The 26,366-nt window shown below is 58.4% G+C and overlaps 1 protein-coding gene across 6 annotated transcripts in view; it reads left to right on the top strand.

The window, feature by feature from the left end:
• Positions 1-1,382: 1,382 nt before the first annotated feature.
• DMTN (dematin actin binding protein) overlaps positions 1,383-26,366 on the top strand; it is a 28,232-nt gene continuing 3,248 nt past the window's right edge. Inside the window, exons 1-17 of one of the 6 annotated variants that reach the window (XM_072917650.1) lie at positions 1,383-1,511; positions 3,800-3,843; positions 7,930-7,980; positions 8,877-8,928; positions 9,967-10,041; positions 12,571-12,726; positions 12,975-13,019; positions 13,772-13,880; positions 14,770-14,826; positions 14,914-15,066; positions 16,504-16,613; positions 17,739-17,844; positions 19,945-20,006; positions 22,902-22,950; positions 24,262-24,269; positions 24,449-24,508; positions 25,492-25,572. In XM_072917650.1, coding sequence (XP_072773751.1) covers positions 8,911-8,928; positions 9,967-10,041; positions 12,571-12,726; positions 12,975-13,019; positions 13,772-13,880; positions 14,770-14,826; positions 14,914-15,066; positions 16,504-16,613; positions 17,739-17,844; positions 19,945-20,006; positions 22,902-22,950; positions 24,262-24,269; positions 24,449-24,508; positions 25,492-25,572 — 1,089 coding nt within the window. In that variant the 5' untranslated portion in view covers positions 1,383-1,511; positions 3,800-3,843; positions 7,930-7,980; positions 8,877-8,910. Of the gene's footprint in view, positions 1,512-3,799; positions 3,844-6,041; positions 6,066-6,384; positions 6,434-7,929; positions 7,981-8,876; positions 8,929-9,966; positions 10,042-12,570; positions 12,727-12,974; positions 13,020-13,771; positions 13,881-14,769; positions 14,827-14,913; positions 15,067-16,503; positions 16,614-17,738; positions 17,845-19,944; positions 20,007-22,901; positions 22,951-24,261; positions 24,509-25,491; positions 25,573-26,366 lie in introns of those variants that run through there. The other 5 variants (XM_072917649.1, XM_072917645.1, XM_072917647.1 and 2 more) reach the window with 5 other exon arrangements.

Here is a 26,366-nt window from a genome sequence, read left to right on the forward strand (position 1 = left end):
TCCCTCTAAGCATCCAGGGCATTGTCCTGCTCTCCCCCATCCCCCTCTAAATCCACAGGATTTTTCTGCACTCCCTCATCCCTCTCTGAACCCTCAGGCTGCTCCTGCACTCCTCCATCCCTCAGTGAGGCCGAAGGCTGCTCCTGCACCTCCTCCATCCCTGTGTGTGCCCAGGGCATTGTCCTGCTCTCCCTCATCCCCCTCTGCACCCCCGGGACCCTCCAGCACCCCCATCCCTCTGATTACCCAGGGGATTGTCCATCACCTCCTCCATCCTTCTGTAAATTCACAGGATTCTCCTGCACTCCCTCATCCCTCTGAGTGCCCAGGGGATTGTTCTGCATCCCTCACTGAATCCAGGGGATTGTCCTGTACTCCTCATCCCTCTCAGAACCCACAGGATTTTTCTGCACTCCCTCATCCCACAGGATTGTCCTGTGCCCCTCCACCCCTCTGAGTGCTCAGGGGATTGTCCTGCACCTCCTCCATCCTTCTGTAAATTGACAAGATTGTCCTGCACATTTTCCATCCCTCTCTGAACCCACAAGATGCTCCTGCACATCCTCCATCCCTCTAATTGTCATGGGGATTGTTCTGCATCCCTCACTGAATCCAGGGCATTGTCCTGCACATTTTCCATCCCTCTCCGAACCCACAGGATTTTTCTGCACTCCCTCATCCTCCTCTGAGCCCACAGGATGCTCCTGCTCACTCTCTGAGTGCCCAGGGGATTGTCCTGCACCCCTGCATCCCTCAGTGAGGCCGAAGGCTGCTCCCGCACCTCCTCCACCCCTCTGATTGTCATGGGGATTGTCCTGCACGTTCTGCATCCCTCACTGAATCCAGGGGATGGTCCTGCACTCCCTCATCCCTCTCTGAACCCACAGGATGTTTCTGCACTCCCTCATCCCACAGGATTGTCCTGTGCTCCTCCATCCCTGTGAGTGCCCAGGGGATTGTCCTGCACTCCCTCATCCCTCTCTGAACCCTCAGGATTGTCCTGCACCCCTCCATCCCTCAGTGAGGCCGAAGGCTGCTCCTGCACCCCTCCATCCCTGTGTGTGCCCAGGGGATTGTCCTGCACCCCTCCATCCCTCAGTGAGGCTGAAGGCTGCTCCTGCATATCCTCCATCCCTCTGTGTGCCCAGAGGATTTTCCTGCTCTCCCTCATCCCCCTCCGCACCCCCGGGACCCTCCAGCACCCCCATCCCTCTCGGTACCCCCGGGCTGCTCCCGCACCCTCCGGCCCAGCCCGGCCCAGCCCTCCCGCCGCTCCCGGTGCCTCTCCCGGTCCCCGCCCCGCTCCCGGTGCTCTCCCGGTGCTCTCCCGGTGCTCTCCCGGTGCTCTCCCGGTGCTCTCCCGGTGCTCTCCCGGTGCTCTCCCGGTCCCGCCCCGCTCCCCCCGCGGCTGCGGGAGGCGGTCGCTGCGGCAACGCGCGGGCGGCGCGGGCGATGCTCGGCGCGGGGATGGCTCCCGGCGGAGCGGCGGCGGCCCATGGGCTCCCCTGAAGGTACGGCCGGACCCGGGCACCCCCCGGGCACCCCCCGGCACCCCCCGGGCACCCCCCGGGCACGGCCGGGCCGGGGGTGACCCAGCGGGAAGGGTTGGAGAGCGGGGCCGGCTCCGGGAGGGCGCTCGGGCCGCGGCGCGCCGCGGGTTGGGGCCGGGGCGGGCCGGGCCCGGTGGATGCTGAGCCCCGGTGAGGGCCGAGCCCCGGTGTGTGTTGATCCCCGGTGGATGCCGCGGCCGGGAGGGGCGATCCCCGGTGGATGATGAGCCCCGGTGGGTGTCGATCCCCGGTGGGTGGCGATCCCAGGTGGGTGTTGATCCCCGGTGGGTGGCGATCCCAGGTGGGTGTTGATCCCCGGTGGATGCCGCGGCTGGGAGGGCCGAGCCCCGGTGGATGATGAGCCCCGGTGGGTGTCGATCCCCGGTGGATGCCCATCCCCCGGTGGGTTTCGGTCCCCGGTGGGTGCCGAGTCCCGGTGGATGCTGAGCCCCGGCGGATTTCGATCCCCGGTGGATGCCGCGGCCGGGTCAGGAGCCCAGGTGGGTGTCGATCCCCGGTGGATGCCCCGGCCAGGAGGGCCGATTCCCGGTGGAGGCCGGGCCCCGGTGGATGCCGATCCCCCGGTGGGTGTCGATCCCCGGTGGATGATGAGCTCCGGTGGGTTTCGATCCCCGGTGGATGCCCATCCCCCGGTGGGTTTCGGTCCCCGGTGGGTGTCGATTCCCGGTGGGTTTTGATCCCCGGTGGATGCTGGGTCCCGCTGGGTGCCGATCCCCCGTGGGTTTCGGTTCCTGGTGGGTTTCGGTCCCCGGTGGATGATGAGCTCCGGTGGGTTTCGGTCCCCGGTGGGTTTCGGTCCCCGGTGGGTGTCGGTCCCCGGTGTGTGTCGGTCCCCGGTGGGTTTCGATCCCCCGTGGGTTTCGGTCCCCGGTGGGTGCCGGGCCGGGCCCGCAGCCCGAGCAGCCCCGGTGTGTGTCGGTCCCCGGTGGGTTTTGGTCCCCGGTGGGTGCCGGGCCGGGCCCGCAGCCCGAGCAGGCCCGGGCCCCGGTGGCAGCCGCCGTGGCCGCCGCGATCTCCTTCACGCATGAGAAACTGGGTTAGAGCGGCGGCCGCGGCCTCGCTGACCCACGGACACATCCCGGGGACCCCTCGGAGCCCCCTCGGCGCTGAAGGACACGCGTGGGGATCCCCCTGGGGGTGTATCCCCGCCAGATGTTCCCCTCCGCGCCTGTACCCCCCCAGATGTGCACGGCGGGTGTGTTTCCTCCCAGATGTGTCCACCCCCGGCCACACCCCACGCTCTGCCTCCCCACGCGTGTCCATCCCCCCACCCCAGATGGGTCCGGCCGCCCTTTGCTGAGGCGGGTGGGGGGAAACTGAGGCAGAGAGGAGCAGAAGGTGCGAGGGGGAGCCCCGGGGAGGGAGGGGGTGCTGTCACCAGGCAGCGCTCCCACGCGGGGCCGGGAATAGACTCCGCATCCCCGCGCTGCGGCACCGCCACCGCCCCCGGCGGCACCGGCATGCCGGGATCGCCTTCCCAGCGGCTCCGGAGGGGCGGAGGTGGCCGCACCCCCCTGCCCTGCCCGGTCCTTCCCCCGCAGCGGGGCCGGAGCGCGACCCCCCGGCCGTGGGTGGGGGGTTTGGGGTGTGGGGGGCTCAGCTCCCCCCCCAGCCAGCGCCCAGCGCTGCGTTCTGGCACATTCCCGCCCCTCCCTGGGCTGAATCCCGCTGGATTTCCCCTCCCGCGGCAGTGAGGGGTGGGCGCAGCGCCCCCAGACCCATCCCGGGGGTCGCGGTGGGCGGGAGGTGCCCTCCCCACCCTCCCCCCCCGCGCCGCCGCAGCCCCGTGGGGCGCTCAGCCCCACCCCGAGCGGGGCTGGGGGTGCCCAAACCCCTCCGTGGGCACGCGAGGTTTGGGGGGGTACCGGGGGTGCGGGCAGAGGGGTCAGGGCGGTTTTTTTGGGTTTTTTTTGCCGTTTTCCTCCTTCTTTGTGCGGGGAGGAGCGGCGGCGAGACTGCTTCGTCATGGTGCCGGTTAATTCTCTGCTGGGGAAGGCAGCGGCACCCACGCGCGGCACGAACCCCCCCCGCGCTCCACGCTGCGCTCCCCGCAGCCTCCCCCGCACGCCCGGCCCGGCCCAGCCCGGCCCGGCCCGGCCCAGCCCGGTTATCGGCCGGCGGGGCTGGCGGGGACTGATAGCGGCGCCCGCCCCACGGTCACGCTCCTCTCGGATGCGCCGCGGCAGCCCCGGGAGCCCACGCGTGACTCGGGGCCGCCTCTCCCCCAGGGCATCCCCCCGCGGCCGGAGGGATGCGGTGCCCCCGGGTTTAGGTGAGTGAGCGGCGCGGGGGGGACGCGGCAGGGTTGGGGACACGGGTGGGACACGGGGGGGACACGGGTGGGACACGGGGGGGACACGGGTGGGGTTGATTCTTGGCGGCCGCTCTGTGTTTTCCCGTCGCTTTCTGCTGCCGGGGGGGGTTCGGGGGTGCCCCCACAGTTTGTCCCCCACTTTGTCCCCACAACCACCGCGGGGGGACGTGGGGAGCCCTCCCCGAGCCCCCCATGGGGACACCCCTGTCCCCCTTCCCCGGGGACATCGCCACGGGCACCGCGGGTGCCAAGGGAGGAGCCTGACCCCACCTGGGCACTGAATTTGGGGGGTGGCTGGGCTGGGATAATGCCAGGGCCACCAATTGGGGCCTCCTGGACTATCTGGGATCATTCCAGGGCCACCAACTGGGGACCCCTGGACTATCTGGGAACATTCCAGGGCCACCTCGGGACCCCTGGACTATCTGGGATAATTCCAGGGCCACAATTGGGGACCCCTGGCCCATCTGGGATAATTCCAGGGCCACCAACTGGGGACCCCTGGGCTATCTGGGATAATTCCAGGGCCACCCCTGGGCCACCTCGGGACCCCTGGCCCATCTGGGATAATTCCAGGGCCACAATTGGGGACCCCTGGACCATCTGGGATAATTCCAGGGCCACCACTGGGCCACTTTGGACCCCTGGCCCATCTGGAATAATTCCAGGGCCACCAATTGGGGACCCCTGGACTATCTGGGATAATTCCAGGGCCACCAACTGGGGACCCCTGGCTCGTCTGGGATAATTCCAGGGCCACCAACTGGGGACCCCTGGCCCATCTAGGATAATTCCAGGGCCACCCCTGGACCCCTGGACCATCTGAGATAATTCCAGGGCCACCAACTGGGGACCCCTGGATTATCTGGGACAATTCCAGGGCCACAATTGGGGACCCCTGGACTATCTGGGATCATTCCAGGGCCACCAATTGGGGACCCCTGGACTATGTGGGAACATTCCAGGGCCACCCCTGGGCCACCTCGGTGTCCCCGGCCACCTCCCGGTGTCCTGGCACGCCCGAGCCCCGCTGTGGTGGCCCCAGGCGCGGTATTGGGGTGCCCACCCCCCATTGAGGTACCCAGCGCTGGGTGTGCAGAACCGCGGGGGTTTTGGGGTGCAGAGGAACCCCCAAACCCCCATCGGGGGGGGGGTGGGGTGGGGGCGCGGCCTCCTCAGCCGCCCCCGCGGGTCCCTCCGCGGCGGATGAGCAGTTTAATCCCGCTCTAATCCCGGATTAACGGCCACGTGCGGCGCGGCACAACGCGGGTTGTGGGGTGCCCATCGGGGCAGGGGGGCCCCCCACATCCTCCCCAGGGAGATTTGGGGTTCAGGCTACGCCTCCCCCCCCTCTAAACCTCCTGGCAGGGCTGGGGGCGGCTGTTAGCGCAGATCCCGCGGGTGGGAGGAAAGGAGGAGGTGGAAATTTCCCTGGAAATTCCAGGGCCGGGTGCTCGTTACCCACATCCTCAGGGAAACTGAGGCACGGGGCAGCCCCGGTGGCTTTTGGGGACACTCCGGTGACCGGGCTGGCTGCCGCTGGCCCGGCGGGGATGGCAGAACCGGGACAAAGGAGGAACCGGACACCGGCGAGCCGCGGCTCGGGGACCCCCGCGCTGCCCCGGGGCTCGTCGCGGCGGCGATCAAATTGCCGGTGAGGCCCCCGCTTGTGCGGCGGTGCCTCAGTTTCCCCGGTGAGCCGGGACGATGCTCCGGGGATGCTCCGGGGATGCTCCGGGGATGCTCCGGGCCTCGGCGGCGCTGCTGCTTTGGAGGTTGTGGTGGGAGGAGGAGGAGGAAGAGGAGGAGGGGGTGGGTGGGGCAGCACCGGACACGGTTCCCAGGCTGGAGGGAACCGTCTGCTCGGGGAATTTGTGACCCCGGGTGTCCCCGAGCCGCGCCGCTCCTCGGTGGACGCGGGGAAGGGAGGATGAGGAGGATGGAGGAAGGCTGGGGGTCCCCTCCCGCTCCCCGCCAGGGCCGTGCGGGTGGTTCTCACCGCCTGGCTCCTGGCTCGGGGCCGGGCCCTGATGGCTTTGGCGGCTGCGAAATGTCAAATCCGGATTTCCTCGGGGTGGGGAGGAGGGAACCGGGAGCCGGGAACCGGGAACCGGCCTCTTCCCGCGGCAGCACAGCCCTGGCTGCCCTTCACCGGGGGGAAACATCATCCCTCCATCGCGGTGAGCCCCGCCCGCGCGTGTCCTGTCCGTCCTTCCATCCATCCATCATCCATCCTTCCTTCCTTCCTCCACCTCCCTCTCCATTCCCACGCTCGCAGCCCTTTTCTTTCCCCTCAGCGAGGGGGGGACACGCCGCGTCCCCCCTTTGCCTGTCCCCGCTCCCCTCGGGCCTCCAGGCCGGGAAAATCCCAAAGAACCGACCGCGCTTATCTCCGGCCGCGGGGACACCGGGGGTGCCATGGGGCGGTGGCTCCCTGCCCGTGCCCGATAAGCGCTGCCCGCGGCCCCGGAGCGCGGGGAGGGGCGGAGGGCACCGCGGCCGAGCTGTTTGCGCAGTTTCGGGGCGTCTATCGGAACCCCCGGCTCGGGTTTGTTTTCCTTTCCTTTCCTTTCCTTTCCTTTCCTTTCCTTTCCTTTCCTTTCCTTTCCTTTCCTTTCCTTTCCTTTCCTTTCCTTTCCTTTCCTTTCCTTTCCTTTCCTTTCCTTTCCTTTCCTTTCCTTTCCTTTCCTTTCCTTTCCTTTCCTTTCCTTTCCTTTCCTTTCCTTTCCTTTCCTTTCCTTTCCTTTCCTTTCCTTTCCTTTCCTTTCCTTTCCTTTCCTTTCCTTTCCTTTCCTTTCCTTTCCTTTCCTTTCCTTTCCTTTCCTTTCCTTTCCTTTCCTTTCCTTTCCTTTTTCCTTTCCTTTTTCCTTTCCTTTTTCCTTTCCTTTCCTTTCCTTTCCTTTCCTTTCCTTCTCCGCCATCGCGTCCCCGCCGCTGTCCCCAGCGCCACCCGGACAATGCCACCCTTGTCCCCGTCCCCCGGCAGCGCCCTAAAACCGCGCCCCAGCGCCGAATTTGGGGGTTCTTTGTGTCCCACGGGACCCCTCCCCGGGGGTACCGGCGGAGCTCGATGCTCCCGGAGCTCTCCGGGATGGGCCCGGGGGACAGCGGGGTTGGTGTCCCCAAATCCGGTGCCACCCCCGTGTCGAGCTGCGGGGTTGGGGCTCAGGGCCGGGGCTGCCCGCGCTGCTGTCGCTGTTGTTGTCACTGTCGCGGTCACTGTCGCTGTTGTTGTCGCTGTTGTTGTCACTGTCACTGTCGCTGTCGCGGTCGCTGCCCGGCTCGCAGGAGCTTTTCCAAAGTTTTTCTGAAAGGAGAAGTTCGGAGGGGAACGAGAAATGGGGAATTGGGGAATGGGAAATGGGGGGTGGGAAATGGGGAATTGGGGAATTTGGGATGGGGAATGGGATGTGGGGGATGGGGAATGGGGAACTGGGGAATTGGGGATGGGGAATGGGGAACTGGGGAATTGGGGATTGGGGATGGGGAATGGGGATGGGGAATGGGAAATGGGGAATTGGGGATGGGGGATTGGGAATGGGGAATTGGGGAATTTGGGATGGGGAATGGGAATGGGGAACGGGGGATTGGGAATGGGGAATTAGGAATGGGAACAGGGAATGGGGGAATGGGGAATGGGGATGGGGAATGGGGAACGTGGAACGGGGGATGGAGAATTGGGAACGGGGGATACAGAATGGGGGATGGAGAATGGGGAATGGGGGATGGGGAATGGGGGATGGAGAACGTGGAATGGGGGATGGAGAATGGGGAACGGGGGATGCAGAATGGGGAATTTTCCCCTTTGTGCGCCGCATTGTGGCTTTAGGGCCCCCGGGGGCTCTGGGGCAGCCGAGGCCGCTCCGCAGCCGCTGGAGCCTTCTGGAGGCCGAGGGACAAAAGGGCGACACTGCCAGCCCCGTCAGCAGCCGGCGGGCAGGGAGGGACACGGGGACAGCGCGGGGACAGCGCGGGGACAGCGCGGGGACCAGGGGTGGCTGTGTCACCCTGCGGGTCCCCGTCACCTCCGCGCTCTCCTTGCAGAGGGACCGGCCGAGCCCCAGCCCAGGGGGATGCGGAGCCGCAGAGGCAGCGGTGAGGGCGGTGTCCCCTCCTGTCCCCTCCTGTCCCCTCCTGTCCCCCTGTGTCCCTTCCTGTCCCCTCCTGTGTCCCCCTGTCCCCGACTGTGCCCCCCTGTCCCCTGCCCGGGCACGGTGGCACCTCTTGTCCCCTCTTGTCCCCTCTCTGTCCCCTCTCTGTCCTCTCTCTGTCCCCCCCCCCCCCGTCCCCCCCCCGTCCCCTCCTGTCCCTTCCTATTCCCCTCTGTCCCCTCCTGTCCTCTCCTGTCCCCAGCCCGGCCACGGTGGCACCTTTTGTCCCCTCTTGTCTCCTCCTGTGCCCTCCTGTCCCCTCCGGTCCCCTCCTGTCACCTCCTGTCACCTCCTGTCCCCTCCTGTCCCCTCCTGTCCCCTTTTGTCACCTCCTGTCCCTCCTTGTCCCTCCTTGTCCCTCCCTGTTCCCCCCATCCCCCCTGTCCCCTCCTGTCCCCTCCCCGGGCACGGTGCCACCTCCGGTCCCCTCCTGTCCCCTCTCTGTCCCCTCTCTGTCCCCTCCTGTCACCTCCTGTCCCCCCCAGTCCGGGGGGTTTTGGGGGGTTCTGTGCCCCCCAGCAGTGCCCGGGGGGGTTTTGGGGGGCTCTGTGCCCCTTTGGCAGTACCCGGGGGGTTTTGGGGGGCCCCTTTGGCAGTGCCCGGGGGGTTTTGGGGGGCTCTGTGCCCCCCGGCAGTGCCATGGGGGGTTTTGGGGGGCTCTGTGCCCCTTTGGCAGTGCCCGGGGGGGGTTTGGGGGGCTCTGTGCCCCCTGGCAGTGCCCGGGGGGTTTTGGGGGGCCCATCTGGCAGTGCCATGGGGGGGTTTGGGGGGCTCTGTGCCCCCTGGCAGTTCCCGGGGGGTTTTGGGGGGCTCTGTGCCCGACCCCGCTGTGCCCCACAGGAGCCTGGCACTGACCCGAGGCGGCCGCGGCTGAATGGAACGGCTGCACAAGGTGAGCGGGGATTTGGGGGGCCGGGGGACTTTTGGGGGGCCCGAGGGTGGTTTTGGGGTCCCAGGAGGGACTTGGGGGTCCAGGAAAGGTTTTGGGGTCCCGGGAAGGTTTTGGGGGTTCCAAGGACGGTGTTGGGGGGCTATGGAGGGACTTGGTGGTCCAGGGAGGGTCTTGGGGGGTCCAAGGAGGGTTTTGGGGTCCAGGGAAGGTTTGGGGAGTCCAAAGAAGGTTTTGGGGGGCCCAAGGAGGGTTTTGGGGTCCAGAAAGGGACTTGGGGGTCCAGGGAAGGTTTTGGGGGGTCTAAGGAGGTGTTGGGGGTCCAGGGAGTGTGTTGGGGTACAGGAAAGGTTTGGGGGGCCCAGGGAAGGTTTGGGGGGGTCCAGGGAGGGTCTTGGGGGTCCGGGGGAAGTTCTGGGGGGTCTGGGGAGGCTCTGGGGGTGCAGAGGAAGTGTTGGGGGGTGCTGGGGGTGCTGGCAGCAGAGCCAAGCCTTCCTCCTCTTCTTCCTCTTCCTCTTCTTCCTCTTCTTCCTCGTCTTCCTATTCTTCCTCTTCTTCTTCCTCTTCTTCCTCCTCTTCTTCCTCCTCTTCCTCTTCCTCTTCCTCTTCCTCTTCCTCTTCCTCTTCTTCCTCCTCTTCTTCCTCCTCTTCTTCCTCCTCTTCCTCCTCCTCTTCATCCTCTTCTTCCTCCTCTTCTTCCTCCTCTTCTTCCTCCCCTTCCCCTTCCCCTTCCCCCTCTTTTTCCTCCTTTCTCCTCCTCTACTTCCTCCCCCTCCTTCCTCCTTCTCCTCTTCCTTCTCTTCCTCCTCATCTTCCTCCTCTTCCTCCTCTTCCTCCTCTTCCTCCTCTTCTTTCCTCCTCCTTCCTCCTCCTGCTCTTTTTCCTCCTTCCTCCTGTTCTTCCTCCTCCTCCTTCCTCTTTCTCCTCTTCCTTTTCTCCCTCCTCATCTTCCTCCTCCTCTTCTTCCTCCTCCTCTTCTTCCTCTTCCTCCTCTTCCTCCCCCTCCTCCCTCCTCCTCCTCTTGGCCCTTTTCTCCCGCAGCCGCCTCTGACCTCCCCGGGGAGCGTCGGTTCCTCGCGGGGCTCCAGCCTGCCCGGCTCCCCCTGCAGCATCGTGGTGAGCCCCCCAAAATCGGGCTGGGACCCCCAAAAACCCCCCTGACCCCGTTCCCGAAAATCCCCTTCCGCACCCCAAAAATACCGCTGGGTTTGCTCCTGCCCGGGCCAGAACGGTCCTGGGCGAAAAGGGGTTTGTAAAAAATTCAATTTTTCACCCCAAAAATACCGCTGGGTTTGCTCCCGCCCGGGCCAAAACACTCCTGGGCGAAAAGGGGTTTGCGAAAAATTCCATTTTTCACCCCAAAAATACCGCTGGGTTTGCTTCTGCCCGGGCCAAAACTCTCCTGGGTTAAAAGGGTTTTGTAATAAATTCCATTTTTCACCCCAAAAATACCGCCGGGTTTGCTTCCGTCCAGGTCAAAACGCTCCTGGGCAAAAAGGGGTTTGTGAAAAATTCCATTTTTCACCCCAAATTAAGGAGTTTTTCCTTCCTCCCAGGCCAAAACGGTCCTGGGCGAAAAGGGGTTTGTGAAAAATTCCATTTTTCACCCCAAAAATACCGCTGGGTTTGCTTCCGCCCGGGCCAGAACGCTCCTGGGCGAAAAGGGGTTTGTGAAAAATTCCATTTTTCACCCCAAATTAAGGAGTTTTTCCTTCCTCCCAGGCCAAAACGGTCCTGGGCAAAAAGGGTTTTGTAAAAAATTCCATTTTTCACCCCAAATTAAGGCCTTTTTCTTTCCTACTGGGCTAAAATGCACAACGAGGTCCTGGGACCTTGTAAAAATTCCATTTTTCACCCCAAATTACGGCGTTTTTCCTTCGTCCCAGGCCAAAATGGACAACGAGGTGCTGGGCTAAGAGGACCTTGTAAAAATTCAATTTTTCACTACAAATTGAGCCTTTTTTTCTTCCTCCCAGGCCAAAATGGACAACGAGGTCTGGGCTACCAGGCCCTTGTAAAAATTCAAATTTTCACCCCAAATTAAGATATTTTTCATTCGTCCCAGGCCAAAATGGACAACGAGGTGCTGGGCTAAAAGGTCCTTGTAGAAATTCAATTTTTCTCCCCAAATTGAGGTTTTTTCCTTCCTTCCAGGCCAAAATCTTCCTGGGGTACCAGGACCTTGTAAAAAATTTCATTTTTTCATCCCAAATTAAGGAGCTTTTCCATCCTCCCAGGCCAAAATGGTCCTGGGTTAAGAGGACCTTGTAAAAATTCAAATTTTCTCCCCAAATTAAGATATTTTTCCTTCCTCCCAGGCCAAAATGGACAACGAGGTCTGGGCTACCAGGACCTTGTAAAAATTCAAATTTTCACTACAAATTGAGCCTTTTTTCCTTCCTCCCAGGCCAAAATGGACAACGAGGTCTGGGCTACCAGGACCTTGTAAAAATTCAATTTTTTGCCCCAAATTAAGATATTTTTTCTTCCTCCCAGGCCAAAATGGACAACGAGGTGCTGGGCTGCAAGGACCTTGTAGAAATTCAAATTTTCACCCCAAATTAAGGAGTTTTTCCTTCGTCCCAGGCCAAAATGGACAACGAGGTGCTGGGCTACCAGGACCTTATAAAAATTCAATTTTTCACTACAAATTGAGCCTTTTTTCCTTCCTCCCAGGCCAAAATGGACAACGAGATCTGGGCTAAGAGGACCTTGTAAAAAATCCCCTTTTTTACCCCAAATTAAGGCGTTTTTCCTTCCTCCCAGGCCAAAATGGACAACGAGGTGCTGGGCTACCAGGACCTTGTAAAAATTCAATTTTTCACCCCAAATTAAGATATTTTTCCTTTGTCCCAGGCCAAAATGGACAACGAGGTGCTGGGCTACAAGGACCTTGTAAAAATTCCATTTTTCACCCCAAATTAAGATATTTTTCCTTCGTCCCAGGTCAAAATGGACAACGAGGTCCTGGGATATCAGTATTTTGTAAAAAATTCTCTTTTGCACCCCATATTAAGGTTTTCTCCTTCCTCCCAGGCCAAAAGGTCATGGGGTACCAGAACCTTGTAAAATTTCCCCTTTTTCACCCCAAATTAAGGTGTTTTTCCTTCCTTCCAGGCCAAAATGGACAATGAGATCTTGGGCTAAAAGGTCCTTGTAGAAATTCAATTTTTCTCCCCAAATTGAGGTTTTTTCCTTCCTTCCAGGCCAAAATCTTCCTGGGCTACCAGGACCTTGTAAAAATTCAATTTTTCATCACAAATTAAGGAGTTTTTCCTTCCGCCCAAACCAAAATGGACAATGAGGTCTGGGCTACCAGGACCTTGTAAAAATTCAATTTTTCACTACAAATTGAGCCTTTTTTCCTTCGTCCCAGGCCAAAATGGACAACGAGACCCTGGGCTAAAAGGTCCTTGTAGAAATTCAATTTTTCTCCCCAAATTAAGGAGTTTTTCCTTCCTCCCAGGCCAAAATGGACAACGAGGTGCTGGGCTACCAGGACCTTGTAAAAATTCAATTTTTCACTACAAATTGAGCCTTTTTTCCTTCGTTCCAGGCCAAAATGGACAATGAGGTCTGGGCTACCAGGACCTTGTAAAAATTCAATTTTTCACCCCAAATTAAGGAGTTTTTCCTTCGTCCCAGGCCAAAATGGACAACGAGGTGCTGGGCTACAAGGACCTGGCCGCCATCCCCAAGGACAAAGCCATCCTGGACATCGAACGCCCCGACCTGATGATCTACGAGCCCCACTTCACCTACTCGCTGATGGAGCACGTGGAGCTGCCCCGGAGCCGGGAGGTCGGGGGGAATTCCCTGATTTTTTGGGGCTTTTTTGGGAGAATCCCACCTGGATAGAAGGATCGCCGAGCTGGGATGGAATTTTAGAATAATAGGTTAAAATCCCAGCGTAAAAATGCCTAAAATTTGTTCAAGTTGGTGATAGTTCGTAGCAGTTTGTGGAGGTTATTAAAGTGGGTAAAATTCAGTAAAAAAGGTTAAAATTCAGTAAAAAAGGTTAAAATTCATTCAATCCTTGCCTTCTGCAGCGCTCCCTGTCTCCCAAATCCATGTCTCCTCCTCCGTCTCCGGAGGTGAGTCCCGGAATTGCTGAGGGAGGAGGGGGTGGAGGGAATTGGGGAGGGGGTGGTGGGAATTGGGGAGGGGGTGGCGGGAATTGGGGAGGGTCTGATGCTGAATTGGGGAGGGTCTGGCTGATCCCAAATTGGGGAGGGTCCGGCTGATCCCAAGGAGGGGCTGATCCCGAATTGGGGAGGGTCTGGTGATGAATTGGGGAGGGTCTGGTGATGAATTGGGGAGGGTCCGGCTAATCCCGAACTGGGGAGGGTCTGGCTGATCCCGAATTGGGGAGGGTCCGGCTGATCCCGAATTGGGGAGGGTCCGGCTGATCCCAAATTGGGGAGGGTCTGGTGCAGATTTGGGGAGGGTCTGGCTGATCCCGAATTGGGGAGGGTCTGGCTGATCCCGAATTGGGGAGGGTCTGGTGAGGAATTGGGGAGGGTCTGGTGAGGAATTGGGGAGGGTCCGGCTGATCCCGAATTTGGGAGGGTCCGGCTGATCTCAAATTGGGGAGGATCTGGTTGATCCCGAATTGGGGAGGGTCCGGCTGATCCCGAATTTGGGAGGGTCCGGCTGATCTCAAATTGGGGAGGATCTGGTGCCGAATTGGGGAGGGTCTGGTGCCGAACTGGGGAGGGTCTGCCTGATCCCGAATTGGGGAGGGTCCGGCTGATCCCAAATTGGGGAGGGTCCCGCTGATCCCGAATTGGGGAGGGTCTGACTGATCCCGAATTGGGGAGGGTCCAGCTGATCCCGTGTCCCGCAGGTGATCCGGGAGTGGCTGGACAGTCGGCCCCCCAGCAGCACCCCGGGGCCCCCCTCGCGCCAGAGCGCGGCCCCCACCCGCAGCAGCGTCCAGCACTTCCACCGACCCGGTAACGGCCCCGGGACCCCCAGTCCCAACCCCACAAATTTCCATTCCCAATGCCATAAACTCCCACTCCCAACCCCATGAATTCCCATTCCCAACCCCATCAATTCCCAGCCCCATGAGCTCCCAACCCCATAAATTCCCATTCCTAACCACATAAATTCCCACTCCCAACCCCATGAGATCCCACTCCCAACCCCATAAACTCCCACTCCCAACCCCATCAATTCCCACTCCCAACCCCATCAATTCCCACTCCAACCCCATAAACTCCCACTCCCAACGTCATCAATTCCCACTCCCAATTCCATAAATTCCCACTCCCAACCCCATAAATTCCCATTCTCAACCCCATAAATTCCCACTCCCAACCCCATAAATTCCCATTCCCAACCCCATCAATTCCCACTCCCAATTCCATAAATTCCCACTCCCAATTCCATAAATTCCCACTCCCAACCCCATAAACTCCCATTCCCAACCCCATCAATTCCCACTCCCAACCCCATCAATTCCCATTCCCAACCTCACAAATTTCCATTCCCAACCCCATAAACTCCCACTCCCAATTCCATAAATTCCCACTCCCAACCCCATAAATTCCCACTCCCAACCTCATAAATTCCCACTCCCAACCCCATAAATTCCCAGTCCCAACCCCACAAATTTCCATTCTCAATGCCATAAACTCCCACTCCATTCCCAACCCCATCAATTCCCAGCCCCATGAGCTCCCAATCCCATAAATTCCCATTCCTAACCACATAAATTCACACTCCCAACCCCATGAGATCCCATTCCCACCCCCATAAAATCCCACTCCCAACCCCATCAATTCCCACTCCCAACCCCACAAACTCCCCTCCCAACCCCAAATCCCGTTTTCCTCCCAGAGACCGACACCACCGAGCTCAACATTTACAAGAAGCCGCCGATCTACCGGCAGAAAGGTGAGTGTGGATTGTGGGGAGGGGGGTTTATCCCATGGGATGGGGCGCCCCGGGACGCTGCCTCACCCCTCCCCGTGGCGCCCCCAGACCACCATTCCAGTGCCCACCACGGCAAACATCTCATCGAGGACCTGATCATCGAATCCTCCAAATTCCCGGCGGCGCAGCCCCCGGATCCCAACCAGCCTGCCAAGATCGAGACCGACTACTGGCCCTGCCCGCCCTCGCTGGCCGTCATGGGTAGGTGGGAACGGCGGGGTTCTCCCTCCTGGGGACCCCAAAAAGGGCTGGGGGTGTGCCAAAGACCACCCTAGGTGGTGGGGTGGCTTTGTGTGGTGGAAAAGTCTCTCCTCCAAGCCGTGCTGCCAAAGAAAGGCTCAGCAGTCTCTGTTGTTCAGTCTCAGGGCAGTTTATTGCAAGTTTTATCTAAAAGATTTTCTCCTTGGGCTGCTGTGGTTTGCTCACAGCTCAGGCAGAGGCACACACACACCCTGACATCCTCTCTGACTCCCGACTGCTTCTTCTTCTTCTTCTTCTTCGTCTTCTTCTTCTGCTTCTTCTGCTTCTTCTGCTTCTTCTGCTTCTGCTTCTTCTGCTTCTTCTGCTTCTTCTGCTGCTTCTGCTTCTTCTGCTTCTTCTGCTTCTTCTGCTTCTGCTTCTTCTGCTTCTTCTGCTTCTTCTGCTTCCTCTGCTTCTTCTTCTTCTTTTGCTTCTTCTGCTTCCCCTTCTCCTTCCCAATCTCCTTCTCCTTCTCCTTCTCCTTCTCCTTCTCCTTCTCCTTCTCCTTCTCCTTCTCCTTCTCCTTCTCCTTCTCCTTCTCCTTCTCCTTCTCCTTCTCCTTCCCCTTCTCCTTCCTCTTCTCCTTCCTCTTCTCCTCCTCCTCCTCCTCTTCCTCCTCCTCCTCTCTTCTTCTCCTTCTTCTTTCTTCTTCTCCTTCTCCTCCTCCTTCTCCTTCTTCTGCTTCTTCTGCTTCTTCTGCTGCTTCTTCTTCTGCTTCTTTTTCTTCTTTTTCTTCTTCTGCTTCTCCTCCTTCTCTCCCCGCCCAGGGCTGCTGCTGTCTTTTATATGTACATTACATGTTAAATATTTACAGTTTGTCCCCAATGCTATTACCTATATTAAATGGTGCTTTTCTATCTTTTATATGTACATTACATGTTAAATGTTTACAGTTTTCCCCAATGCCTATTCCCTATATTAAATGGTGCTTTTCTATCTTTTATATGGTACATTCCGTGTTACATGTTTATAATTTTTCCCCAATGCCTATTACCTATATTAAATGGTGCTTTTCTACTCTAAACCAACCTGTGAGTGCCAACATCACCAAGAACATGGAGGTGAGGAAGGAGAAAGAGGGAGGACAGGACAGGCCCAAATCCCTCCACCTTAAACCCTCTGACCCCCATGTACAAAACCAAACCCCCCCTGTACAGCACTCAGAAATTCTTCCCTCTACTTTGTGACTATTTCTACTATAATATCTAAACTTTTGTGACTTCTTGTTCTTCCTGCAAGGTTGGTAAATCGTTCCATGGCTCAAACCCAAAATCACAGCTGTTTCCAGCTGCCTGCCAGGGTCTGAAATGCTTCTGACCCGGGCCTGGAACCTCCAAAAATGTCTGAGGGACACTTTGAGTCCCGACAGGAATGGCTGGAAATTCCCTTTTCCCGCAGAGACCGAGTGGAGGAGGCGGATGGCGTCCAAGAGAGGCGAGGAGGAGGATGAGGATCTGACGGAGGAGATGAAGAACCTGCGGGAGCTCCAGCGGCAGGAGCTGAGCAAGGTCAGGGGCGGAGCGGTGAAACGTCAATTTGAAGAGATTTCGAGATTTTACAGGAGCTAAGGTTCTAGTTAGAGATAAGCCTTGCTAGAGTTAATTAAAATAAATGAGTAGGCCTTGATGAAGTTAAGAGTTAGGAGTTAACTGATAATTGATTGCTTGTCAGCACAAGGTTTGGTTAGCTGGGTTTGTAATGAAGAATATAAATTGATAAATAGCTTTGAGGAACATAAGACAATTGTGGCCTCCTCTGTTCTGAAACCAACTGAAGACAAAAAATGGGAGTTCTACCAAGAGTTCATTTGTCATGTTTGCACTGAAAAGGTAGAAAGGTCAGAAGGAGGAAAAAACTTCATTTATTTCCTCATTGTGGGACCCCTCCCATGGAAGGGACACCGACCCATTTCAAGGGACAAACCACGCACGCTGAATAGATTTTGAAATTACTGCACAGGAGGTGAGGAATGGTGTTAGCGTTCAGAACACAAATAATCACAGGATATGATTATCTGCAGGTATATATATTAAATATATTGTAAATCCAGCACAGGTAGTTTCTGGTATATAATGTTTGTAACATCCCACTGAGGGATGTTATATTGGCGCATTATTGTAAATATAGCACAGGTAGTTTGTGGTATATAATGTTTGTAACATTATAATGTTTGTAATATTATAATGTTTGTAACATTATGTACCAGATATAATATTTGTAACATTATATACCAGATATAATATTTGTAACATTATATACCAGAAACTGCGGACTTGGATTAGACAGGGGACACAGTGTTTAACATAAATGATAAATGTTAACACATTATTGTAAATATAGCACAGGTAGTTTGTTGTATATAATGTTTGTAACATTATGTACCAGATATAATGTTTTTAACATTATGTACCAGAAACTGGGGACTGGGTTTGGGTTGGGGACACACTGTCCAACGTAGGTGACAGATATTGGCACGTTATTGTAAATCCAGCACAGGTAGTTTGTGGTATTTAATGTTTGTACCATCCCACTGAGGAATCATCAATACCCCGGATTCCGACGAGTGGCAGCGCTGAGGGGTTGGGGGGCGCTGGCACCGGTGCCAACGTGTGTCCCCCCCCCCCCGTTCCCAGGTCACCTCCAACCTCGGGAAGCTGATCCTGAAGGAGGAGATGGAGAAGTCGCTCCCGATCCGCAGGAAAACTCGCTCGCTGCCGGACCGGACGCCTTTCCACACCTGTGAGTGGGTCCTTCCCCCGGATCCCACCGGGATTTCCCTCCTCGGTTCTGGGTGTTGGACCCCCCTTCTGTCCCCCAAATCCTTCCTGTGCATCCCCAAATCCTCCCTGTGCATCCCAAATCCTCCCTGTGCATCCCAAATCCCAATTGTGCATCCCAAATCCCAATTGTGCATCCCAAATCCCACCTGAACATCCCAAATCCCACCTGCACCTCCAAAATCCCGCCTGAACATCCCAAATCCCGCCTGAACATCCCAAATCCCACCTGAACATCCCAAATCCTGCCTCTGTACCCCAAATCCTGCCTGTGCATCCCAAATCCCAAATGTGCATCCCAAATCCTGCCTGTGCATCCCAAATCCTCCCTGTACATCCCAAATCCTCCCTGTGCATCCCAAATCCCACCTGCACATCCCAAATCCCACCTGAACATCCCAAATCCTGCCTGAACATCCCAAATTCCACCTGCACCTCCAAATTCCTGCCTGAACATCCCAAATCATGCTGGAGCATCCCAAATCCTGCCTGTGCATCCCAAATCCTGCCAGAGCATCCCAAATCCTGCCAGAGCATCCCAAATCCTGCCTGTACATCCCAAATCCCACCTGCACATCCCAAATCCCACCTGCACATCCCAAATCCCACCTGCACATCCCAAATCCCGCCTGCACATCCCAAATCCCACCTGCACATCCCAAATCCCACCTGAACATCCCAAATCCCACCTGCACCTCCAAAATCCTGCCTGTACATCCCAAATCCTCCCTGTGCATCCCAAATTCCACCTGAACATTCCAAATCCCACCTGCACATCCCAAATCCCGCCTGCACATCCCAAATCCCGCCTGCACATCCCAAATCCCACCTGAACATCCCAAATCCTGCCAGAGCATCCCAAATCCCACCTGAACATCCCAAATCCCCCCTGCACCTCCAAAATCCTGCCTGTACATCCCAAATCCTGCCTGAACATCCCAAATCCCACCTGAACATCCCAAATCCTGCCTGCACCTCCCAAATCCTGCCTGCACGTCCGAAATCCCAAATGTGCATCCCAAATCCTGCCTGTGCATCCCAAATCCTCCCTGTGCATCCCAAATCCTGCCAGAGCATCCCAAATCCTGCCTCTGTACCCTAAATCCTGTCTGCACCCCTTCTTGTCCCTGCCCATCCCTGCCTGTCCCTAAATGTCCCTAAAAGTCCCTAAAGGTCCTTGCCCATCCCTGCCTGTCCCTGAATGTCCCTAAATGTCCCTTAATGTCCCTTAATGTCTCTAAATGTCCCTAAAGGTCCTTGCCCACACCTGCCTGGCCCTAAATGTCCCTTAATGTCCCTTAATGTCCCTAAATGTCCCTGCCCATCCCTGCCTGTACTTAAATGTCCCTGCCTGTCCCTAAAGGTCCCTAAATGTCCCTAAATGTCCCTGCCTGTCCCTAAATGTCCCTGCCTGTCCCTAAAGGTCCCTAAAGGTCCCTAGAAGTCCCTAAAGGTCCTTGCCCATCCCTGCCTGGCCCTAAATGTCCCTAAATGTCCCTAAATGTCCCTGCCTGTCCCTGGTGGTCCCTGCCCATCCCTGCCTGTCCCTAAATGTCCCTAAATGTCCCTGCCTGTCCCTGGTGGTCCCTGCCCATCCCTGCCTGTCCCTAAATGTCCCTAAAAGTCCCTAAAGGTCCTTGCCCACACCTGCCTGGCCCTAAATGTCCCTTAATGTCCCTAAATGTCCCTGCCCATCCCTGCCTGTACTTAAATGTCCCTGCCTGTCCCTAAAGTTCCCTAAATGTCCCTGTCTGTCCCTGTCTGTCCCTGTCTGTCCCTAAATGTCCCTGTCTGTCCCTAAGTGTCCCTGCCCATCCTTGCCTGTCCCTGGTGGTCCTTGCCCATCCTTGCCTGTCCCTAAATGTCCCTGCCCATCCTTGCCTGTCCCTAAATGTCCCTAAATGTCCCTGCCCATCCCTGTCTGTCCCTAAATGTCCCTGCCTGTCCCTAAAGGTCCCGAAATGTCCCTGCCTGTACCTAAGTGTCCCTGCCTGTCCCCAAAGGCCCCGCAATGTCCCTGCGTGTCCCCAAATGTCGCTGACGCTCTCTGCCTCTCTCCCAGCCCTCCACAGCAGCTCCAAGAGCTCCTCCCTGCCCGCCTCCGGCCGGAGCACCCTGACCCGGGTAAGTGACAGTGCCACCCCCTGCCGGGCCACCCACCCTGCCCGGGGCTTGGGGACACCCCTGGGACACTGTCCTGTGTCCCTGTGACCCTGTGACACTGTCCTGTGTCCTTGTGTCACTGTGTCCCTGTGACCCTGTGACACTGTCCTGTGTCCTTGTGTCACTGTGTCCCTGACTCTGTCCCTGTGTCCTTGTGACCCTGTGACACTGTCCTGTGTCCCTGTGTCCCTGTGACACTGTCACTGTGTCCTTGTGTCCCTGTCCCTCTGTCCCTGTGACACTGTCACTGTGTCCTTGTGTCACTGTGTCCTTGTGACCCTGTGACACTGTGTCCTTGTGTCACTGTGTCCCTGACTCTGTCCCTGTGTCCCTGTGACCCTGTGACACTGTCCTGTGTCCCTGTGTCCCTGTGACACTGTCACTGTGTCCCCATCCCTGTCCCTGTGTCCCTGTGTCCCTGTCCCTGTGTCCCTGTGTCCCTGTGTCCCTGTGTCCCTATCCCTGTGTCCCTGACTCTGTCCCTGTGTCCCTGTCCCTCTGTCCCTGTCCCTGTCCCTCTGTCCCTGTGTCCCTGTCCCTGTGTCCCTGTCCCTGTCCCTGTCCCTCTGTCCCTGTCCCTCTGTCGCTGTGTCCCTGTCCCTCTGTCTCTCTGTCCCTGTGTCCCTGTCCCTATCCCTGTGTCCCTGTGTCCCTGTGTCCCTGTCCCTGTGTCCCTGTCCCTGTGTCCCTGTGTCCCTGTCCCTGTGTCCCTGTCCCTGTGTCCCTGTGTCCCTGTGTCCCTGTGTCCCTGTGTCCCTGTCCCTGTGTCCCTGTCCCTGTGTCCCTGTGTCCCTGTCCCTGTGTCCCTGTGTCCCTGTCCCTGTGTCCCTGTGTCCCTGTGTCCCTGTGTCCCTGTCCCTGTGTCCCTGTGTCCCTGTGTCCCTGTGTCCCTGTCCCTGTGTCCCTGTCCCTGTGTCCCCGTGTCCCTGTCCCCCTGTCCCTGTGTCCCTGTCCCTGTGTCCCTGTCCCTCTGTCCCTGTGTCCCTGTGTCCCTGTCCCTGTGTCCCTGTCCCTGTCCCTGTGTCCCTGTGTCCCTGTGTCCCTGTGTCCCTGTGTCCCCGTCCCTGTGTCCCTGTCCCTGTGTCCCTGTCTGTGTCCCTGTCCCTGTCCTTGTCCCCGTGTCCCTGTCCTTGTCCCTGTGTCCCTGTCCCTGTCCCTCTGTCTCTCTGTCCCTGTGTCCCTGTCCCCTGTCCCTGTGTCCCTGTCCCTGTGTCCCTGTCCCCGTGTCCCTGTCCCTGTGTCCCTGTCCCCTCCCTGTCCCTGTCCCTGTGTCCCTGTCCCTCTGTCCCTGTGTCCCTGTCCCTGTGTCCCTGTCCCTGTGTCCCTGTGTCCCTGTCCCTGTCCCTGTGTCCCTGCCCCTGTCCGTGTGTCCCTGTCCCTGTCCCTGTGTCCCTGTCTCTGTGTCCTTGTGTCCCTGTGTCCCTGTCCCTGTGTCCTTGTGTCCCTGTGTCCCTGTGTCCCTGTCCCTGTGTCACTGTGTCCCTGTCCCTGTGTCCCTGTCCCTGTGTCCCTGTCCCTGTCCCTGTGTCCCTGTCCCTCTGTCCCTGTGTCCCTATCCCTGTCCCTGTCTCTCTGTCCCTGTCCCTGTGTCCCTGTCCCTGTCCCCCTGTCCCCCTGTCCCTCTGTCCCTATCCCTGTGTCCCTGTCCCTGTGTCCCTGTCCCTGTGTCCCTGTCCCTGTCCCTGTGTCCCTGTCCCTGTCCCTGTGTCCCTGCCCCTGTCCGTGTGTCCCTGTCCCTGTGTCCCTGTGTCCCTGTCCCTCTGTCCCTGTGTCCCTGTGTCCCTGTCCCTGTGTCCCTGTGTCCCTGTCCCTGTGTCCCTGTCCCTGTGTCCCTGTGTCCCTGTCCCTGTGTCCCTGTGTCCCTGTCCCTGTCCCTGTGTCCCTGTCCCTGTGTCCCCATCCCTGTCTCTGTGTCCCTGTCCCTGTCCCCATGTCCGTGTCCCTGTCCCTGTGTCCCTGTCCCTCTGTCCCTGTCCCTGTGTCCCTGTGTCCCTGTGTCCCTGTCCCTGTGTCCCTGTGTCCCTGTCCCTGTGTCCCTGTCCCTGTGTCCCTGTCCCTCTGTCCCTGTCCCTGTGTCCCTGTGTCCCTGTCCCTGTGTCCCTGTGTCCCTGTCCCTGTGTCCCTGTGTCCCTGTCCCTGTGTCCCTGTGTCCCTGTCCCTGTGTCCCTGTCCCCTGTCCCTGTGTCCCCGTCCCTGTGTCCCTGTCCCTGTGTCCCTGTGTCCCTGTCCCTGTGTCCCTGTGTCCCTGTCCCTGTGTCCCCATCCCTGTCCCTGTGTCCCTGTGTCCCTGTCCCTGTGTCCCTGTGTCCCTGTCCCTGTGTCCCTGTCCCTGTGTCCCCATCCCTGTCCCTGTGTCCCTCTGTCCCTGTCCCTGTGTCCCTGTCCCTCTGTCTCTCTGTCCCTGTCCCTGTGTCCCTGTCCCTGTGTCCCTGTCCCTGTGTCCCTGTGTCCCTCTGTCCCTGTGTCCCTCTGTCCCTGTGTCCCTGTCCCTGTGTCCCTGTGTCCCTCTGTCCCTGTGTCCCTCTGTCCCTGTGTCCCTGTCCCTGTGTCCCTGTGTCCCTGTCCCTGTGTCCCTGTCCCTGTGTCCCTGTCCCTGTGTCCCTGTGTCCCTCTGTCCCTGTGTCCCTCTGTCCCTGTGTCCCTGTGTCCCTGTGTCCCTGTGTCCCTGTGTCCCTGTGTCCCTGTCCCTGTGTCCCTGTCCCTGTGTCCCTGTGTCCCTGTCCCTGTGTCCCTATCCCTGTCCCTGTGTCCCTGTCCCTGTCCTTGTGTCCCTATCCCTGTCCCTGTGTCCCTGTCCCTGTGTCCCTGTCCCTGTGTCCCTGTCCCTGTGTCCCTGTCCCCTCCCTGTCCCCACAGCTGCAGTCCGCAGAGTTCGGCTCGGCGGGGAGCGAGAAGGGCAGCCCTGGTGAGGATCGGCCGGGGTGGGGGGTCCGGGGGGTTTGGGGGTGTCCCTGGGGGTGTCCCTGGGGGTTTGGGGGTGTCCCTGGGGGTTTGGGGGTATCCCTGGGGGTGTCCCTGGGGGTTTGGGGTGTCCCTGGGGTGTCCTGGGAAATGATCCTGGGGATGTTGGGGTGTCCCTGGGGGTGTCCTGGGGGTGTCCTGGGGGTGTCCCTGGGGTGTTCTGGGAGATGTTGGGGTGCCCTGGGGATGTTGGGGTGCCCTGGGGATGTTGGGGTGCCCTGGGGATGTTGGGGTGCCCTGGGAGATATTGGGGGTGCCCTGGGAAATGTTGGGGTGCCCCGGGGATGTTGGGGTGTCCAGGGGGATGTTGGGGTGCCCTGGGGGATGTTGGGGTGCCCTGGGAAATGTTGGGGTGCCCTGGGGATGTTGGGGTGCCCTGTGGATGTTGGGGTGCCCTGGGGATGTTGGGGTGCCCTGGGAAATGTTGGGGTGTCCTGGGAGGTGTGGGGGTGCCCTGGGAAATGTTGGGGTGCCCTGGGGATGTTGGGGTGCCCCGGGGATGTTGGGGTGCCCTGGGGATGTCGGGGTGCCCTGGGAGATGTTGGGGTGCCCTGGGGGATGTTGGGGTGCCCTGTGGGTGTGGGGGTGCCCTGAGGATGTTGGGGTGTCCTGGGGGATGTTGGGGTGCCCTGGGGGATGTTGGGGTGTCCAGGGGGATATTGGGGTGCCCTGGGAAATGTTGGGGTGCCCCGGGGATGTTGGGGTGCCCCGGGGATATTGGGGTGCCCCGGGAGATGTTGGGGTGCCCTGGGAAATGTTGGGGTGCCCTGGGAGATGTTGGGGTGCCCTGGGGATATTGGTGTGCCCTGGGAGGTGTGGGGTGCCCTGGGAAATGTTGGGGTGTCCAGGGGGATATTGGGGTGCCCTGGGGATGTTGGGGTGCCCTGGGGGATGTTGGGGTGCCCTGGGGGATATTGGGGTGTCCAGGGGGATATTGGGGTGCCCCGGGGATGTTGGGGTGCCCTGGAGATGTTGGGGTGCCCTGGGGGATGTTGGGGTGCCCTGGGGATGTTGGGGTGCCCTGGGAGATGTTGGGGTGCCCTGGGGATGTTGGGGTGCCCTGGGGATGTTGGGGTGCCCTGGGAGATGTTGGGGTGTCCAGGGGGATATTGGGGTGCCCTGGGAGGTGTGGGGGTGCCCTGTGGATGTTGGGGTGCCCCGGGAGATGTTGGGGTGCCCTGGGGATGTTGGGGTGCCCCGGGAGATGTTGGGGTGCCCCGGGGATTTCGGGGTGCTGACCCCCCTCTCTGTGCAGCCCTGCAGGTAAGAGCTCACCTGGCCCGGACACCGAGACCCGCCGAGGGTGACGTGGGGGGGACATGGGGGGCACGGCCACCCTTGGGGGGGGCAGGGGGGGACCGGGACCCCCGGGTGGAGCCCCCCAGCCCCAGGGGGGGAGTTGGGGGGCGGGGGCCGGGCTGAGCTCAGGCTGTGCCCCCCAGAACGGCCAACGCGGGCGCATGGACAGAGGGAGCTCCCTGCCCAGCATGCTGGAGCAGAGGGTGAGCGGGGCGGGGAGTGGGGGGCTGGGGGATTGGGGGAATTGGGGGGATGGGGGTGGATTGGGGGAATGGGGGGCTGGGGGAATTGGGGGGTTGGGGGATTGGGGGAATTGGGGGGCTGGAGCAGAGGGTGAGCGGGGCGGGGATTGGGGGGCTGGGGGATTGGGGGGCTGGGGGACTGGGGGGCTGGGGGGATTGGGGGGCTGGGGGGATTTGGGGGGCTGGGGGGAATTGGGGGGGCTGGAGCAGAGGGTGAGCGGGGAGGGGGGCTGGGGGAATTGGGAGGAATTGGGGGGCTGGGGGATTTGGGGGAATTGGGGGCTGGGGGGAATTGGGGGGCTGGAGCAGAGGGTGAGTGGGGCGGGGAATTGGGGGGCTGGGGGATTGGGGGAATTGGGGGAATTGGGGGGCTGGGGGAATTGGGGGATTGGGGGAATTGGAGGGCTGGAGCAGAGGGTGAGCGGGCTGGGGGGTATTGGGGGGCTGGGGGAATTGGGGGGCTGGGGGGATTGGGGGAATTGGGGGGCTGGGGGTGGATTGGGGGGGCTGGAGCAGAGGGTGAGTGGGGAGGGGGGCTGGGGGAATTGGGGGATTTGGGGGGCTGGGGGATTTGGGGGAATTGGGGGGCTGGGGGGATTGGGGGATTTCGGGGGCTGGGGGTGGATTGGGGGACTGGGGGAATTGGGGGGCTGGGGGTGGATCAGGGGGCTTGGGGAGGCTTGGAAGGGTCTGGAGGGGCTTTGAAGGATCTGGGGGGGCTCGGATGGATCCGGGGGGGGCTGGAAGGATCCGGGGGGCTCGGATGGATCCGATGGGGCTCGGATGGATCCGGGGTGCTCGGATGGATCCGGGGGGGGCTGGAAGGGTCCAGGGGGCTCAGATGGATCCGGGGGGCTCGGAAGGATCTGGGGGGCTGGAAGGATCTGGGGGGGCTCGGATGGATCCGGGGGTGCCCCGAGGCTCCCCCAGCCCCCCATTTCCAGATCTACCCCTACGAGGCGCTGGTGGTGACCAACCGCGGCCGCGTGAAGCTCCCGCCCGGCGTGGACCGGACCCGGCTGGAGGTGGGGCCGGGAAATCGGAATATTATATATTTAATATTATATTTAATATTATATATTAAATATTATAAATATTTTATTTCCAATGCCATTGATAAAGGGGCGGTTCAGCGGGTGTAAATCAGGGGTTTAACGTTGGTTATTTTTTTAATTTATAATATTTTTTATTTAGAATAATGTTTAAAGATATATTTATACATATAAAAGAATATATTTATATATAAAAATATATTTATATATAAAAATAGATTTTTATATATAAATATATGTTTATTTATAATAAAAACATATTGGATTCTATTTATATTATTTTATTATTTTATTACATTACATTATATATTATATTACATTATATTACATTACATTATATTATATTATATTATATTATATTATATTACATTACATTACATTACATTACATTACATTATACTATATTACATTATGTTACATTATATTATACTATTCCATATTATTAATATAGAATAATAATATTAATATAGGATTAATATAAATATTAATATTATTAATATAAGATTCAACTATATTAAATATATTTCATACATTTTTAATATATTTAAATATATATTTATATATATAATGTATATTTATATATTATATTAATAATATATCTTAAATATATCTTAAATATATATTTACACACAAATTAAAATATTTTTATTTTATTTTATTTTATCTTATTTTGTATTTTTAAATTATATTCTTTTTTTAATTTAACATTTTTATGAGGCATCTGGGGCTGTTAAAAAATATTCTCAAACATTCTAAAATATTCTCAA

Source organism: Taeniopygia guttata, chromosome 22 (genome assembly GCF_048771995.1).
Source record: "Taeniopygia guttata chromosome 22, bTaeGut7.mat, whole genome shotgun sequence".
NCBI lineage: Eukaryota > Metazoa > Chordata > Aves > Passeriformes > Estrildidae > Taeniopygia > Taeniopygia guttata.